The 17,358-nt window shown below is 41.2% G+C and overlaps 1 protein-coding gene and 1 long non-coding RNA gene across 6 annotated transcripts in view; one reads left to right on the forward strand and one right to left on the reverse strand.

The window, feature by feature from the left end:
- The window catches only part of LOC143674945 (uncharacterized), a 38,261-nt gene extending 33,976 nt beyond the window's left edge, over positions 1-4,285 (forward strand). Inside the window, exon 3 of the long non-coding RNA XR_013171292.1 lies at positions 2,829-4,285. This is a non-coding gene — a long non-coding RNA (uncharacterized LOC143674945). The remainder of the gene's footprint in view (positions 1-2,828) is intronic.
- Positions 1,364-17,358, reverse strand: part of UBE4B (ubiquitination factor E4B) — a 188,161-nt gene continuing 172,166 nt past the window's right edge. For all 5 annotated transcript variants that reach the window (XM_077151361.1, XM_077151362.1, XM_077151364.1 and 2 more), the window contains 5 exons: positions 14,476-14,610; positions 11,827-12,018; positions 3,881-4,055; positions 3,167-3,313; positions 1,364-2,856 (listed from right to left, as the gene is read on the reverse strand). In XM_077151361.1, coding sequence (XP_077007476.1) covers positions 2,795-2,856; positions 3,167-3,313; positions 3,881-4,055; positions 11,827-12,018; positions 14,476-14,610 — 711 coding nt within the window. In that variant the 3' untranslated portion in view covers positions 1,364-2,794. The remainder of the gene's footprint in view (positions 2,857-3,166; positions 3,314-3,880; positions 4,056-11,826; positions 12,019-14,475; positions 14,611-17,358) is intronic.

The following is a 17,358-nucleotide window of genomic DNA, read 5'->3' on the forward strand; positions in this document are numbered from 1 at the left end:
TGGTGCACAACAGATTTGAAGCTCAGATGGCCTAGATTCATACAGGCTCCACTGCTCTTCAGCGACAAGATCTTGGGCAAGTTATTTAACTGCGTCATGCCTGGGTTTTATACATCTATAAAATGAGGATGATGACAGTATCATCATAAGGCTGTTGACAGGATTAAATGAATATACCTAAGAGTGGCTTGCACAAGTGTACACTTATACAGTTTAAGTTGGCTTCCTTCAGCCCATCCCTAGCTGATCTCAAAATTAAGCTCAGGGGTTATTGTGGGTGTTTCCTTCAATCAAAAGCATAACTAGTCAGATGGGGTCTATTCCTGTCACCCTGTATCCCAAGAAAAACACCCGAATTCACGATTTATGTACCAAATCCAAAGGTTACAAAATGTGAACAAAATAATGAACAGCTATTTTTACAAAATATATTCTATCAACTCCTTTTTCAGACCCACACAATAGTGAATTACAAAACAGGTAAGAAGTTATTTTAATTGTGTTTCTCTCAAGGATCATTTCCTCGAAACCTCCGAATTTTGAACATTCAAAACAATGAGTGCATATGGAGGCAAGAAGCAGCATCCTGTTACATTCATGGGGGATGACCAGGGGACTCAAACAATATGACAGATTCTTTGGTACTGAAGAATTTATAATCTAGATGGAAAGAAGAAAAACAATACACATTCATGAGATGGATAAAGAAACAAAATTAAGCATGAAGCCAGGACACAGTATAATTTTCTGTATAAGCTTAGTAAAAAGTAAACCAAATCAACAGCAGTTATCTGCATGGTGGGATTATGGGTTATTTCCATTTTCTTTTTTTGCTTATCTATACTTTCTAAAACTTTTGCTACAGTGAATACGTTGCATTTTTGGAGAAAGATTGACTGAGTCTAAAATATGCTCAAGAGAAGGAACAGATAGGGCGGCTAAGAGCAGGCACACAGGCTCCTCCAACAACTGGCCAGGTGACTGTGGTCAAGTTACCTAATGTCTGCACAGCCCACACTGGGACCTGTTTAAAATAAAACAAAGAAACAGAGATACTGCAGTGGTCCTCCTAGAGGATGAAAGGACAGGGCCTTTGCATAGTGCCTGGCACAGGGTAAATGCTATACAGGTGCTTGCTTTTATTGTTACTGTTATAACATGAGCTGATTCATAATAATAATTGAAGTATTTAAGAAAATGTTTACAAAATGGGTTGGACTTGATTAAGTATCTTAAAGATCATGGAAAGATATTTAAGATTGGGGAACAACTAGATAAAGGCAAAAGACTGAACATGACAAAGGTTTACCCCCTCAAACAATGAAAAGGGAAAACAAAAGTAGAATGAAAACACAAATTTCTGACACATATAAGAAAATTTTATTTAAAAAATAGCAACTCCAAAAGATAATTCATTACATGCAAACTCATTTGGCCCTTGATCTTTACCCACCCCTTTTCTTCCACTCAAAGAAAAGAAGAGACTCAAAGAAGATTCCTTCTGAATGGGTATCACCATTTATTGTAGTTTGAGTTGGGAACTGAACAGAGGACATTGTCTGTGGAGGGCAAAAAGGAAAAGAAAAAGAAAGTATGTTTTTTAGACTTAATTTCTTTAAAACACTTTATGGTTTTAAATCCTTTGTTACCCCAAAGAAATTCAAGAATTCAAGTATGTTAAGTAGGGAACAGTAATACAAAAAGTTGTGTGTATATGTATACTTTTGTGTGTGTGTGTGTGTGTGTGTGTTTGTGTTTAAACAAAAAGACATCTTTTTGCTTTGGTAAGGCCAAGCCCCAGAGGACACATCACACAAATGACCCTGCTCTGAACTCACAGACTCAAGAGTTAAGGAACTTATTTACCCCATACGACAACTGTAAAGACTTAGAACTGTCATATAGCGTTATAAAAACAACCTTCCTTTAATGCCCCCACCCCATCCCCCCCCCCCCAAAAATGTAAGTCATGTAAGTCCTGATACACTTAAATACCTCCTTTGATGCAGCTGTTTCTCAGATTCCTAATGGAGGGCTTATTACAAGAACCAGAGCAACAAGATTCTCTTCATTTTGTTTAGAATAAAAAATTTAAAAGGGACATTACTAAAGAAAAAAAAACTGAAATTCAAATTCTGAAAATATCTTGCCTTTTTTATTAATCATGTCATCTAACACCAATTAAAAAAACAAATATGTGAATATGATATAAAAATACGATCCCAGGATTAACACTTTGTTGCAGGCACAGTTATCTCACAGAATATACGTTTGGAGGGCCGGGAGAGGAGTTTATTTTTGTCTTTGCTTCTCTTAAAAAAATCCACAGCAGTGCAATTAGGGCCAGGAAGGAGGAGGGGGGACAAAAAGATTCTTTAGCAGCAAAATGTCCAAAGTTCTCTAATCACAATCAAATCAACGGATATTGGGTTTAAAAAAAAGAAGATAATGAAGGGGGCGCTGCCCAGAGCCACTCATTTTGACTAAAAGACTCTGCTGCAAAGCCCCAAATTGTCACATATGAAGGACAGGCTTTATTACACAAGCAATCATAAAATTTGTCCCTCAAGCTTTTGACCATATTTGTCACTTAAATATATGTACAGGGACTGGGCTCCTCTCCTCATTCGTGTCCTTTCAGATCTCTGCGGTGTGGTCGTTCTGGGCAGGCTCTCGGTGTGTTGTGCCACATTTGTCCTCCAATGTTTCAACAGCACGTTCACCGCCAGTGCTGCCTCTGCTTGCCTCGCGGGCCGGGGCTGGTTTCGGGCAGAGGGAGGGCAAGGGGGACGGCTTAATGATCACTGTTCTGTTTCTCTCTCATCCAGGCGTGAATCTGTTCTTTCAGTTCCGGCACTGAGGAAAGAAAGGGAAAGAAGGATTAATGTCCCGGCTGGGAGGACTCCTCCTGACAGATGATGCGCGCAGTTCTGTACATACACGGAAAGAAAAGGCTATTCATTCCCTCATTAAGCTGAGGACTGCAGGAGAAATGGGACCAGTAGAAGGAAGGACAGGAATTCTATAGTGAAAAAGAGCAAAGAGCATTGCAAGTCTCTTCCCATAAAAAGTTTCTGGATATGATAAACGTCCATCTTTTGATTAATTTCTGGTAGATGATTCTGGCTTAACTTCTTGCTACTGACGGCGGCCTGCCCTCCCCTACCTGGCTCCAGCATGCTCTCGGTCAGCGTCTGTCGGTTGAAGGGGTCCGTGGGGGAGTTCAGCAAGTGCCGCAGAATGATGGAGCGGTCCATGACGGTGCCCGAGGGCAGGCGCACAGGGTCCGTCATCAGGGTGTCCATCAGGGGGTCTGCAGAGACAAAGATCCTCCCGTCAGTCAAACTCGAATCTAATAATAAAGCCTGAAGCGGAAAAAGAAAACAAAACAAAGCCTCTCCTGGCTATAAAAAATATACCCATAGGAACAACAATCAGATTCGCCCTGCCAGTCCCCGAGTTTAGGATGAAATCGGCATTAGATAAAGGCATACACATGGCCTTGTGTCAAGGGAAAAGTAACCTCCTGCTGGGAGGGATAAAAAGACACCCTGGCAGACCCTCGCAAGCAGGGCAGGGAGGAGATGGCGGGCTAGCGTCCTGTGTCATACTACTTGTCACAGCTCTGAAAACGGGAATCCCCAATTGCAAAGGCATGACTGCTCTTAGAATTCCAGGATTGTTACCTGGTTTGAAATCTTTCTTTTAATTTACAGTACAAACTATAAGTAGGCAAATGTAATTTCAGAGAGTATTTTAAAAAACATCTACAGACACCAGTAAGAAATGGAAAGCACAGCAAGACCTTTCTTCATGTTACTTTTTCTGAGTTAATTCCAAATCGGAGACCTCGGCTTTGAAACCCGCAGCATCCACTTGCCTCTGAACTCGTCTGGGGCATCGCTGTAGTCGATCTCAGCGCGCGCGTTCCTGGCTACTATCTCTTCCACTTTCTCCGCCAGGAGTTTAAACTTCTCTATGGCTATCGTGGATTTGATCCCTGCCTTCCGCATCTTTGAAATAACTTCTTCAAACAGCTCCTTGCTGTAGGATCTCTGCAGATGAGGAAAGGCAACATGAGAAGTAAATATATTTTCAGCAGGGAAGAAAGCAAGCTGCAGAAAATATCTACTGTATGATTCCTTTGTGTGTTTTTTATTCTCCAAACCCCCCCCCAGAATTATTTGAGTGTGTGTATAGATATATTTACATATGACAATAAATATACAGAATTAGAATAATCCATGTCAAATAACAGAAGGTCATTATCTCTGGAGAGAGCTGTAGGACTGAGGCAAATAAAAGGAATTTTTACAGTAGGCATACATTTCTATTCAAGTTTAAATGTTAAAAAGAGAAGGCGGCAGTCCACAGTGGGTCAGCATGCAGAGCTCTCACCTGCCATGCTAGACCCCTGGGTTTGATTCCTGATACCTACCTGTCATGGTCAGGTTCATGTGTCAACTTGGCCAAGTGGTGGTACCTGCTTATCTGGTTGGGCAAGTACTGACCTGTCTGTTGCAATGAGGCCATTTCATAGAATGAAATCATGATCATGTCAGCTGCATCCACAGCTGATTCCATTTGTAGTCAGCCAAAAAGGAGTGTCTTCTGCAATGAGTGATGCTTAATCTAATCACTGGAAGCCTTCTAAGGAGGATTCAGAAGAGACAGGCTCTCTTCCTGCTTCGGTTGGCGAGCCTCTCCTGTGGAGTTTGTACAGACCCTCCACTGGAATCGTCAGCTTCACAGCCTACCCTGTGGATTTTGGGCTCTGCATTCCCGTGGCCCCGTGAGACACTTTTATAAGTTTTATATTTGCGAGTGTTCCCTGTTGATTCTGTTTCTCTAGAGAAACTAATACATCTTGGTACCAGGAGTGGTTCTTAAGAAACTGAATCTTAAAAATGGGTTTTTACAAATGGTTTTCTACTCTGACTGGACTCAAAGGCACTAAGGACTCTGATTCCCATAATCAGAATGACACTCCCAATCCATGGAGTGAGTTGGCAAAAGAGATAGTCAAAATATCACCATTCGATTCTCCTAATGCTTCGCTTGTACGAAGCCAGGCTCTGGGGGATAATGTTTTTGACACCTTTACAGAGTTTTGTGGAAATAAGAGGTATAGAGATGTTGGCTGGTTCTTGTTAGATACACTGGCTACGTTAAGGAGTGAAAGGGATGGGCTTAAGGCTTCAAATGAGAAGCTTAAGCGCCGTCTGACAGATGTGGATGTTTCTAAGAGTATCCTGAAGGAAATCTTATTTCCTGTAGCTGTAGACTTGAGATCTCTGAAAATCACACTCAGAATCTTCTTGTTAAAGTAGCAACTTTACAACGTAAACTGAAATCTCAATGTTGCATGGTGTCTGCCGTTAAAGTGAGGGCACTGATTGGAAAGGAGTGGGACCCTGAAAAATGGGATGGTGACATGGATTGATAATGATGTTGGGGGTGAGGTTGAAACCCTAGATCATAGTGTCTTCTCTAGATAACTCTGTAATAGTTTGCCCTGAGGACATAACTGCCCCACCTCCAGCCTGCCTTGAAGAGTTGGCCACCCAAACTGTCATGGTCAGATTCATGTGTCAACTTGGCCAAGTGGTGGTACCTGTTTGGTGGGTAAGTGCTGGCCTGTCTGTTGTGACGAGGACATTTCATAGAATGAAATCATGATCATGTTCAGCTGCATCCACAGCTGATTCCATTTGTAGTCAGCCAAAGAGGAGTGATTTTAATCTAATCACTGGAAGCCTTTTAAGGAGGATTCAGAAGAGACAGGCTCTCTTCTTGCTTCGGCTGGTGAGCCTCTCCTGTGGAGTTTGTCCAGACCCTTGGCTTCACAGCTTGCCTTGCGGATTTTGGACTCTGCGTTCCCGTGGCCCCATATCAAACACGTATCAAAAAAAGTATGAGACACTTTTATAAATTTTATATTTGCGAGTGTTCCCTGTTGATTCTGTTTCTCTCAAGAGCCTAACTAATACACTGCCCATGCAAAAAAAAAAAAAAAAGAGAAGGGACTCTAATCTCTTTCAGTCCTTGAAGGGCATGGTGCCCTAGTAGTGTGTGACAGGGGCAGAAATTTCAGCTCTCTGCCTTAAAGGTAAATGATTTTAAATAATTCAATATAGGTCATGCCTGAAAGGCATTTACTCCCATTCACTTTCAATTCTTTAAGCTTCTTTTGTTTAACACTATCAAAAGTCAGCTGCTCCTAACATGAGACCACCCAGAAAAAGGGCTGACGGGTCCTGGTTGTGGACATAAGTGGGAGGGGTGCTTCAGAGATGCATGCCCACCACAGTCCCAGATGAGCCTAGGTTCGGATTCTGGCTTGACCATGTACCAGCTGTGTGGTCTTGGGCAAACTGCTAACTCTCTTGAGATCCAGATTTTTGGGGCATAAAATGAGGACAGTAGTATTACCTCACAGGTGCCTAATTCATATGAAATACTGGCACAACAAAATAACAATTTATATTATATTTTGCATTTATGGCACAAATATTGACCACATGTCAACTAATGGCAATGATGTAAACAGAGGAAGGGAATGAATAAATGAGGCTCTGTATGAATAGGACCGCAACCTCAAATCACATCAGGTACCGCCCAGAGAACTTAGACCAAAACTAAATTGCACTGTTAAAATACTTGTCTGAGTGTCAGTGGCCCAGGCTTTGCTCATCCAAATGATCCCACACCTGAAAGGGAGAGAGTAATGTGTTTGTTTGACTCCCCTCCCCTGACTTGTAAGTGTTCAAACGTGTGAGATTTAGCAAGTGGGGCACTGGAAATGGGGTACCTGCAAGCCAGCTGGCTAAGCTCAAGGCAGATTGTGTCAACAGGAATTCTAGGGCACTTCTCTCCCCCAAAGATGCCCTCCCCCCCTCCCCCCCAACCCCAGTGCCATAAAACTTGGGCCAGCCTTAGGCTCACACTGCCCAGGTCCGCGAGGCCTAAGCCTCTGCATTCCCAGCACTCAGCTTTGGCCAGGAAGTGCTTGTGTTCTTGACTTCATTAACTGCTTTACTGTGGGTTCCTGGGTGTCACATTACAGCCCTCCTTGAGCATCTGCTCTTAACTACATGACCTGTGAATTCCATCTGTATATTCACATTCACAACTCGAGTTTAAATTTGTCTCAATACTTATGTTCTCTTGGGGCACTGGATTGAAATTCCTCAATCGTTCTTTCTTTTTTTAGCTTCAGTTTCTAAATAAACTTTTTCTCTCCAGACACACAGGCCCCTGACTAATCCATTCAATTTACAGAAAAAGACTGGAAATGGTAAACTGTTAGCAGGGTGCGGGAACCTAGTAAAAATGTTAAAAGCCATTTTCTATAACCCTGGAAATTTCAGAGAGCCTGGTTAAAATTTTCTAAAACTAAACTACTATGTTAATTCTAAAATGCTTTATTCAGTGCCTATTTATTACAACCCACGTAAGCCATAGTACCATTCCCTTTGGGGAAAGGCACAGAGGATAAATGACAGAAAGACATGAGATGCAGGAAGGGCAAAAATGCACAGGGTATTATTGAGGGGCGCTGCTCTAGACAATACAGAGACAATTTCACCATACATGTTTTTTTTTTTTTTTTTTGTATGCTGTATGGTGGGGGTCACATTTCATTCTTTTTCCATGTGAGTATCCCCTTATTGCAGCACCATTTGTTGAATTTTTGTTCATTGTTTTTTTTTTGTTTTGCTTCTTAGTTTGGGAAGTGCATGGACCAGGAACTGAACCCAGGTCTCCCGCCCGGCAGGAGAGAATTCTACCACTGAACCCTCTTCGTCATACATGTTTTTGAACTTTGCTGTGTAACAAGTAGCATTTCATTGCCCATTTCTTATCATCATAAAACATTACCCACTCTGTTTTTCAAAAGATGATGAATTTTTGACCAATTGAGTTGTGCATACTTACAATTCAACTAATTGACTTGGGCGTGCTTACAATTCAACTTCTAAGATACAGCAGTGTAATAAGGATTAACAGAAATCAAAGGGTACTTATGATAAGGGGCATGGAATTCAGCTTCAAAGAGCAGTGACATCAATGAACCAACCAAACACATATCAATGTACCGCTTCTTTGAGTTTAGTGTGGGAGGGGTCAGAGAAAGCATAGGTTTTATTCTTGACCTCATGAATTGTACAGAATGGTTATAAAATTAAGTATGAAAATATGTACAAATCACATATCTGATAAAGGTCTACTAACAAAGAATATTTAAGAACTCTTACAACTCAAAACAAAAAAGACAAACAACCCAGTTAAAAAAATGACCTAAGAATTTGAATAAAGGAATATATACATGACCAATAAACATGTTGAAAAGATGCTCAACATTATTAATCATTAGGAAAATAGAAATCAAAACCAGAGTGAAATACCACATCACACCCACTAGGATGCTATAATTTAAAAATATATGGAAAATTATAAATGATTGTGAGAATGTAGAGAAATTGGAACCCTTGTCCACTGCTGGTGGGAATGTAACATGATGCAGCCACTGTGGAAAAAAGGTTTGGCAATTCCTCAAAAAGTTAAACAGAATTACCATATGACCCGGCAATTCCACTCTTAGGTAAATACCCAAAAGAACTGAAAAAAGGTATTTAAGCAAATATTGGTACAGGAATGTGCACAGCACTATACACAATAGCCAAAAGGGGGAAACTGAAGTGTCTGTCAACAGATGAATGGCAGAACAAAACATTGGCTATATATATAATGGACTATTATTCAGCCATAAAAAGAAATGAAGAACTGATGCATACCATAATGTGAATGAACTCTGAAAACACTATGCTAAGTGAAAGAAGCCAGACATAGTATGATTCCATTTATATGAGATCTATAGAATAGGCAAATCCACAGACATAGGAAGGAGATTAGTGGTTGTGGTAGTTTGAAGCTGTATGTACCCCAGAAACACATGTTCTTAAAGTTAAGCCATTTCTGTGGGTGTAAACCCATTGTAAGTAGGACCTTTTGATGAGGTTACTTCAGTTAAGGTATATCCCACCACAGTCAGGATGAGTCTTAATCCTATTATGGAGTTCTATGGAAATGGAATGAATATGGTGGAGGCGGGGGGGGGGGGGGGGGAACCCAGGGAAGCAAGAAGCTGAAAGACAAAACCTGGAAGAGGAAAACATGGAAGAAGAGCACCAACAGATTCCGCCATGTGCTTTGCCATGTGACAGAAGAGCCAGGGATCGCCAGTGGCCAGTCTTATGAAAAAAAGCATTGCCTTGATGATGCCTTGATTTGGACATTTTCCTGGCCTCAAAATCGTGAGTGAATAAATTCCCATTGTTTAAGCAGACCCATTTCATGGTATTTGCTTTGAGCAGCCTAGGAAACTAATACAGTGGTTGCCAGGGGTCAAGGGAACAGGGGAATGTGGAAACTGCTTAATGGGTATGCGGTCTCCTTTGGGGGTGATGATAATGTTCTGGAACTAGACACAGGTGATGGCTGCATAACACTGTGAATGTACTAAACACCACTGAATTGTACACTTGTGGTTATTTTTGTTATGTGATAATCACATTAGCAGAAAAAAATATTTTTTAAATAAACAAGAAAACTAAGCACTGAATTTGTGAGATGCACACTCAATATTCGGGAAGGTTTTATTACTTGTTCCTTAATGAAAAATGGCATCCATAGACTATACTCCACAAACATCAGACCTGAGGTCTGTTCATGGAATCCGAGACTGCCCTTTTATAAAAGCCCAGACAGAAGTGGCCATCCACACAGATCACCGAGGACTCTAAGTCCTTCCCATCTAGGACCTTCTTAGCTCCAGGGACCACCTGTTCTGTCCCACTTCTCTTCTGGCATGGGACTCGCCCCTCAGCTTTGTCAGTATAAAGCTCAAGTGGCTCCCCATGCTGGTGCCTTTTCTGCAATCCTCGGGATGTGCATCTTCAGCCTACTCGGTAGAGAGGGAGAGAAGCCTCTCAGTTTCCTTCCCTGCCATTTTCTTCTTCCCAGGAAAATAAGACATGCCAAAACAAAGCAAAACAAGCCAAAATTACAAAATTTCTCAAAAGAGAAATACCTCTTCTCTGGTAAACAGAAAGTACCTAACCACCAACACAACACTACACTATAAAAGGATGCAAAGAATCAACTTAGCCTGAGTTGCCCTCCATTGTGCTGCTGGTCCTAGTGTGTGTTTGCTTTATGAGTCTCGAAAAACAGGGCCATTCAGACATTCATGAACACTTGTATTCCACCGTGCAGAAAACCCTGTCTGCAATTCAAGCCAGGTGCCACCACAGGCTGCCTCTGAAAGCCACAGGCATTCCCAGGCTGTTCTGGATGTTTTGTCGGTCACCAAGGAAAAGCAGCACTCTTTTGTTACCCATTCAATTTCCACCGTCACACTACAAATTTTGTGTATACTGTTGTGAGGCAACCACATCAAGTCCTATCAGGAGAAGAGGGAGCATGCTAAACAACTCTTCCATGTCTCTTTACAGTTAACAATGACAGAGCCTCTGGGGGACTTTTCATACCCTGGCCCCTGGCAGATGACCCTACCTCACTGAATGAGTCCTCCTGTTTTCTTTCCTTCACTATAGACTACCACATATCTGCCATTTCTAAATATGCACAGTTTTATATGGTTGTAGGCATATATTAACATCTCCCAAATATAACTGCACAGTCCTAACGCCCTCCTTTACCACCACTTGTCATGGAACAAATGCTTTAGACACGTGCATTTTTTGATTGTAAGTACTGTCTGTGTCAAGGCCACATCTCTTGCTAACATCACAAAGCAGTTATTTAAAAAAGTACCCATAATTCCCCCAATTTTAACATCATTCCTTGAGATGAGATATGGGTAGAGAATCTTCAGGAATATCTACTGATGACACAAGAGGACTATTTATATAATCAATGTGAATATATAGGTAGAAAGAGTAATGAGCATGGCACTTTCTGGGGATCTTAAGTAGAGAGGAAAGGGGCTGAGAATGTGGGCTCAGGACCAGACAGCCTAGGTAGGAGTCCTGCTTCTATCCCGTTTAACCTCTCTATGCCTCAGTTTCCTTAATTTAAAAGGAGGAATTTAATAGAATCCACATGATAGAATTTTGGGAGGATTACATGAGCAAAAAACATGAAAGGTCGTTAGAACTTGATACACAATTAATAAACATTAGCCATTATTATGCTGAAAAAACAGAAGAACACAGGAGAAAGCAAATCATTTGTGAGACTATAGGAAAATCAGAAATTGAGGTTGGGGTAGGGCAGCTTGGACTAAATTGAGGGTTGTGGAAATGAAGAGCATCATCGTGTCAAGAAACAGATCTGATCACAAGGGACAGGGGAATAAAGGAAAGGAAAGAACGTAAAGATAACACACAAGGTTTTAACCCTGAGACCCACAAAAATTATGGTAGCACCAAAGCAGGGAACTTGGGAAGAAGATACGGGTGCCTGGAGAAAATGGGCTATTCTGTGAATATATTGGACTTGTAAAGTAGGCTGCTAGAAGGGTCAGGTGAGAAGTGAACTAGTAACGATCTGGGAGCTAAAGCTGGTCTTTACTTACAAACGAAAACAACCAATGCATCTCTATTCCAGACAAGTTCCCCTGCCACTATGGTCATTATTTCTACTTCTATACTAAAAACTTCTCCAACTACAATTCTGAAGAATACCATACGCCTTCATGCCAAGTGGGGGAAATCTGCAGAGAGGCAATTTCCCAGTTGAGCAGCCTGAACCCCAGACCCCCCCTGCCAATGACCTCGCTCCTTTGGGCGTAGCACTAACCTGATCGTCAGCAATGGCTTTAGCAAACCGAGCACAGTCCAGCTGCAAGTAAATATCCGTCAGTTGGTCCAATAGTTTCTTTGGTTCAAAGCCATATTTCTCAGGATTTTCAACTTTCAGATCACGACATTTAGGGCCACAGAGTTGCTGAAGATTAAAGTTCAGCATAGCAGCCAATCGGGGTCCAAGTTCCTAAGAAATCATAAGATAATAGGACAATTCATGCTGCTGAGACAAGCAAGAAGAACCAAAAACTCCCATTTTAGTGAAGAAAGAGAAACTGGCTAGATTACTTTCAAAGAATCCTTACACACACTGTGTACCATAAGCAAAAGGAGGACAATATTACATTCAAAAATGTCTTTACTTCTCATTTCTAATTTGAAAATTCTAACAGTTAATGCCATATAGAAGGCTGACAGAATATTTATAAATGTCAACAATAGACAAGATTTTCTTTAAATTCATTGCTTATAATCACAAAAACAAATATCACTCCAAATTCCTCAAGAAATAAGAAAAGGGGAAAATTACTCATAATCCATCATTGTCATATAAGTCACAAAAATTTTTGTATAAGCTCTTTCAGCTATCAATTTCTACATCATTTTTCTATAAATTTTAAAAGTCTCTGATATACAGATACCATATACCATTCTCATTTATGTATCAGATAAAGCAAGGAGAGAAATGCAAATGAAAAAGATAAAATTTAGGTCCTGAATACCTTTAAATCTTAACTGTGAAAAAAAGTAAGCTTAACTTGAACAACTAGAAAATAATTATAAAATAAAGCGCACAAGTTGACTCAGTACCCACTACAGTTGGGCATACACTGCTTTAAGCAAACATGAAGTAGGAAAATCTGGCTTAAATGGTAAAGTGTTAGAGTAAACACTGGCCCTGAAAAAGGAGTTGTGAAAAGAGTACCTTTCGTTTCACACTGGATTTCATGATTGGACTGATACAAATTCAACTTACATTCAGCTTTTCACAAACCCGTTTTTGCACAAAGTGAAGTACTCATGTTTTTTGTAAGCTGTGAAATAGAGGAGTAGTGAGAGCAGAACAGAGCTGGTCATTAAAGGTTTTTGAAGTAGAGTTTTGAACTAGCCAGTAAAGAAGGGTAAAGCAGGGTAGCAAAGGGAAAGGGGAAGGGAGGAGCAGCCTCCAGGCAGGTACCGGCGCGAGACCCTCAGCAGACCAGGGCAGAGAGCACGGGCAGCTCTGGTCCGTTAGCAGGTGGGCAGTGAAAACACTTCACAGTAATTAACACAAAAATATTAGGCTTAGGTTTCAAAAATTTCCTTTAAAAAGGGGAGAATTTAGAACTAAAAATAGGCTTTATGATATTTCACCGCCAATAATTTATTCTGGTTTTCTACCTTCTACCAATCAAACAGCACTGCCTTTAGAGTCACTGAATACAAAATAAAACAAAGTTTAGCGCAAGGGTGGGCAAATTACTATCCGGGGCCAAATGCGGTCTAATGCTTGTTCTTGCAAAAAAAGTTTTATCTGGACACAGACGCACTCATTCGTTTATATGTTTTATCTATGGCTCCTTTCATGCTGCAACAGCAATGTCAGGTAGTTGAGACAGAGACCGTGTGGCCCACAGAGCCAAAATTATTTGCAATCTGGCCTTTACAGAAAAAGGTTTTTAAAATGCCATACTGCAAACCTTTAAGGGAAGCAAGTTACTGTACTATCTGTCTAAATCAGTTGCAGTGTTCTTATGCTTTCAATAGCGAGCTGTTTTGTTTCACATTCCATTGCTGTAGCACTAAAATCTGTTTATGAAGCGATGCAGGATGGAAAGGAGAGAGGAGACTCATCTCTTGAGCTGTACACATGCCAGGAAGTGGTGAAAATGTCTCTCCTAGAGATGATAAAATGAGTCATGGGATAGGTAAGAGTGAATACAGAAAATCTGAGGGAATATTATATAGCAAAATTATATCCCATCATGAACTCGGTCTCCATACAGCCACTATTGCCTCTCAGGTCCCTTTCCTGCCTTCTTTATTACCTTTGTCCTGGTCACGACTAACTGCGTGGCGGGGGTGGTCAGAGAAATGCAAAGCTCTTCCGTCATGATGCAGTTTAATCACAGAAGAAGGACCTAGTTTTTATTAATCGTGTTAAGTTCAAGCATTGTGATTACCTTCAATAAACGCCAAGTAAGGCTCTCATTAACTTTTGGCTTGTTGGGTATAAAAAAGCTTCAAACTAAGAGAACCAAAGATCTTACACATTACCAATTATTTATACTTAATATACTCCAATTTCCACTTGGTGCTACCTTATACTCTTCCTAAAAATAAAACACATGAATCAATAAACAATAGAAATACATAGCAGCTACAACACTAAAAATCCAATGTGCTATCTCAGCAGAAATTGAAGTCAATTTGGAAGAGACTTTTTGCAGACTGGCGGTGGAAATGGGCATGTTCACTTCAGTCTATAAACCGTATCAATTAGCATAACTGGGTACAAGTCACTAAAAATACTGCCCTCATCAGCATGACTGTGAAGCTGAAATATCCAGGATTTCAATAACTAAATCAAGGCAGAGTCTGAACGTGGGATTCAAGAGATAAAACAAGGTTTCCCCCCGGCCCCCCCCCCCCAACCTCTACTCACTGGTCGGAGGAACGGCTTCTGGACCTGCTTGGTGAGGATATGGAACATGTCCACAGTTTCTGTGGCCAGCGCGAGATAAGAACGTGAAACTCGCTCGTCCTGAGCCAGCTGAGACTGACGGGCCTGCTGCTGATCCTAGGAGACATCAAACAACTCTCAGTACTGCTCATGAGCTCACTAAGACACCAAAAGTGAAAGAATACTATGGGCAGTTCATAACTGGAAAAGCACATAACAGAGCCAACAGGCTCAGGGGATGAAATGATGACCCACACTAATGAATTTTCCAGATAACTGAAGCTTATTCCTTTTGGCATCAGAATTCTTTATTTGAATCATCTTAGATATAAATTCCCTGAAAATTCATTATATTATATTTTATTGTAAGACTGATGCATAAGAAAGAGTTTTGATTCTGAAAAACTCAGAGTCAGGCTTCTCTGGTTTCCAGGGCTAGGTAAGACTTTGAGTAAGGTGGGTGGGGGGGCTATTGTTTAACTGCAAGAAGCCTTGGTTTCCCTAATGGTAAAATAAGTCAACTTCCATGCAGGATGAAATAAGTAAATCTGACATAATACCTGGCATACACTGGTACTTAATAAATGTTAGCTCATTTCCCTTAATAACAACCTCTACTTAGGCATCATTATCTCAGAAGTATGTGATGCACTGTGCTATGGGACTGAGACATGCAGGTTTTACCCCTATATCAAGTATCTCTGGAATGTTAAGTTTTTACAGTTTTGTCGTTCCACACTGTTAGGTTGTGACCCCTTACTACTCAGCATGCTTGCCTCCGGCACCATCCTCCTTATTCATTTGTCATGGGCTGGGGAACCCTGCAACTCCTGGGTAAAGATGAAATACAGATACCTCAATAAAGACTTAAATTCTTACACCTGCGCAGAGGCCTTTCTACCTTTGTTGGGGAGGGGATGTAGCTAGGATAGCTGAAGTTGCCTAATGAGTGCCCCCCGGGTGAGTGCAGGGCTCCTGGCTGTGCTCAGGGACTCTGCCATGATGCTGGGTAACATGACTACTCTTAAAAAATGAGCCTACTGAAGGGCCAAGATGGCAGCTTAGCAAGGTGTGGGATTTAGTTCATCCTCCAGAGCAGCTAGTAAATGGCCAGGAACAGTACAGAACAACTGCTGTGGCCATATCACTGACACAGTGTACCCTAGTCTGGACAAGCTGGACCGGCTGTGAGCCACCCAGAACCATGAGTTCCCCCAAGCCGCGGTGGCAGGGGCCCCTCTCCCACAGGCTGCTTCCCAGAGGGGAAAGGAAAGAGACTTTACTAGTAGCAGGGGCTGAGCACAACGAAGCTCCAACTGTGGAATTAATACACAAATTCTGACTACTTAAAATAGGCCCCCAACTCAGCTGAACCTCGGGTAAAAGCTGAGGTTGCTGGTTTTTGCCCCGGCACAGAGTGGACAGGGTTGACAGAAAAAGAAAAGAAAAAAACAGGTTTTGTGGCTCAGACAGCACATAATACTTGAAAGGGTCTGGGCCCTGAAGGAAAGGAGGGAGCACATAGGACCTCTGTCTCAACCATGCTCCCAGCAGGGAGAGTCTGCCAAAGTTAAAGGTACCACATCACCTTATGTTGGTGGGACCCGCAGGCAGACAAGCACCACATACTGAGCAGGACAGGAAAAACACAGAGTCCAGAGACTTGATAGGAAAGCCTTTCAACCTGCTGGGTCTCACCCTCAAGGAAAATGGATGCAGGTGACTCTTTCCTCCTGAGAGGAGGTCAGTTTGGTCTGGGAAAATCTGGTTGGGGTCTATAATAACTAAGTGGACCCTCCTAAAGGGACGAGGGTTGGGGAGGGAGGCACTATACAGGTAGGGCAAGAAACAAGTAAACAAGAATGGAAAAATTCTGATCTGTTAAACAAAGCCTAAGCTAGAGGTCTAAAATAAGCTGAACTGAAAGTCAAAGAACAGACAGACAACAAAGTCGTCCAGCAAGAAAATTCTAGGTAAAAATAGTGAATACAATTTCGAGAATAAACTAATTAAGGTAATTAAATGCCTAGACACCAGCAAAAAACAACAAATCATACTAGGAAAACTGAATAGATGGCCCAGTCAAAGGAACAAACCCAACAATTCAAATGAAATACAAGAATTGAAACAATTAATTCAGAATGTTCAAACAGACATGGAAAACCTCATCAAAAATCAAATCAGTGAATTGAGGGAGGATATAAAGAAGACAAGGAATGAACAAAAAGAAGAAATCAAAAGTCTGAAAAAAAATGAAAAAACTTATGGGAATGAAAGGCACAGTAGAAGAGCTGAAAAAACAATGGAAACCTACAATGTTTCAAGAGACAGAAGATAGGATTAGTGAACAGGAGGATGAGACATCTGAAATTCGACAAGCAAAAGAAAATATAGGGAAAAGGATGGAAAAATATCAGCAGGGACTCAGGGAACTGAATGACAACATGAATCTGGTACCCCAAAAGGAGAAGAGAAGGGAAAAGGAGGAGAAAAACTAATGGAGGAAATTATCAATGAAAATTTCCCAGCTCTTATGAAAGACTTAAAATTACAGATCCAAGAAGTGCAGTGTACCCAAACAGAATAGATCCAAATAGACATATTTGAAGACATCTACTAATCAGAATGTCAGATGTCAACGACAAAGAGAGAATCTTGAAAGCAGCAAGAGAAAAGCAATCCATCACATACCAGGGAAGCCCAATAAGACTATGCAGAGATTTCTCAGCAGAAACCATGGAGATGAGAAGACAGTGGGATGACATATTTTAGTTACTAAAAGAGGAAAACTGCCAACCAAGAATTCTATATCCAGCAAAATTGTCCCTCAAAAATGAGGGGGGAAATTAAAACATTTTCACACAA

This window comes from Tamandua tetradactyla, chromosome 2 (assembly GCF_023851605.1).
Source record: "Tamandua tetradactyla isolate mTamTet1 chromosome 2, mTamTet1.pri, whole genome shotgun sequence".
In the NCBI taxonomy this organism is placed as follows: Eukaryota; Metazoa; Chordata; class Mammalia; order Pilosa; family Myrmecophagidae; genus Tamandua; species Tamandua tetradactyla.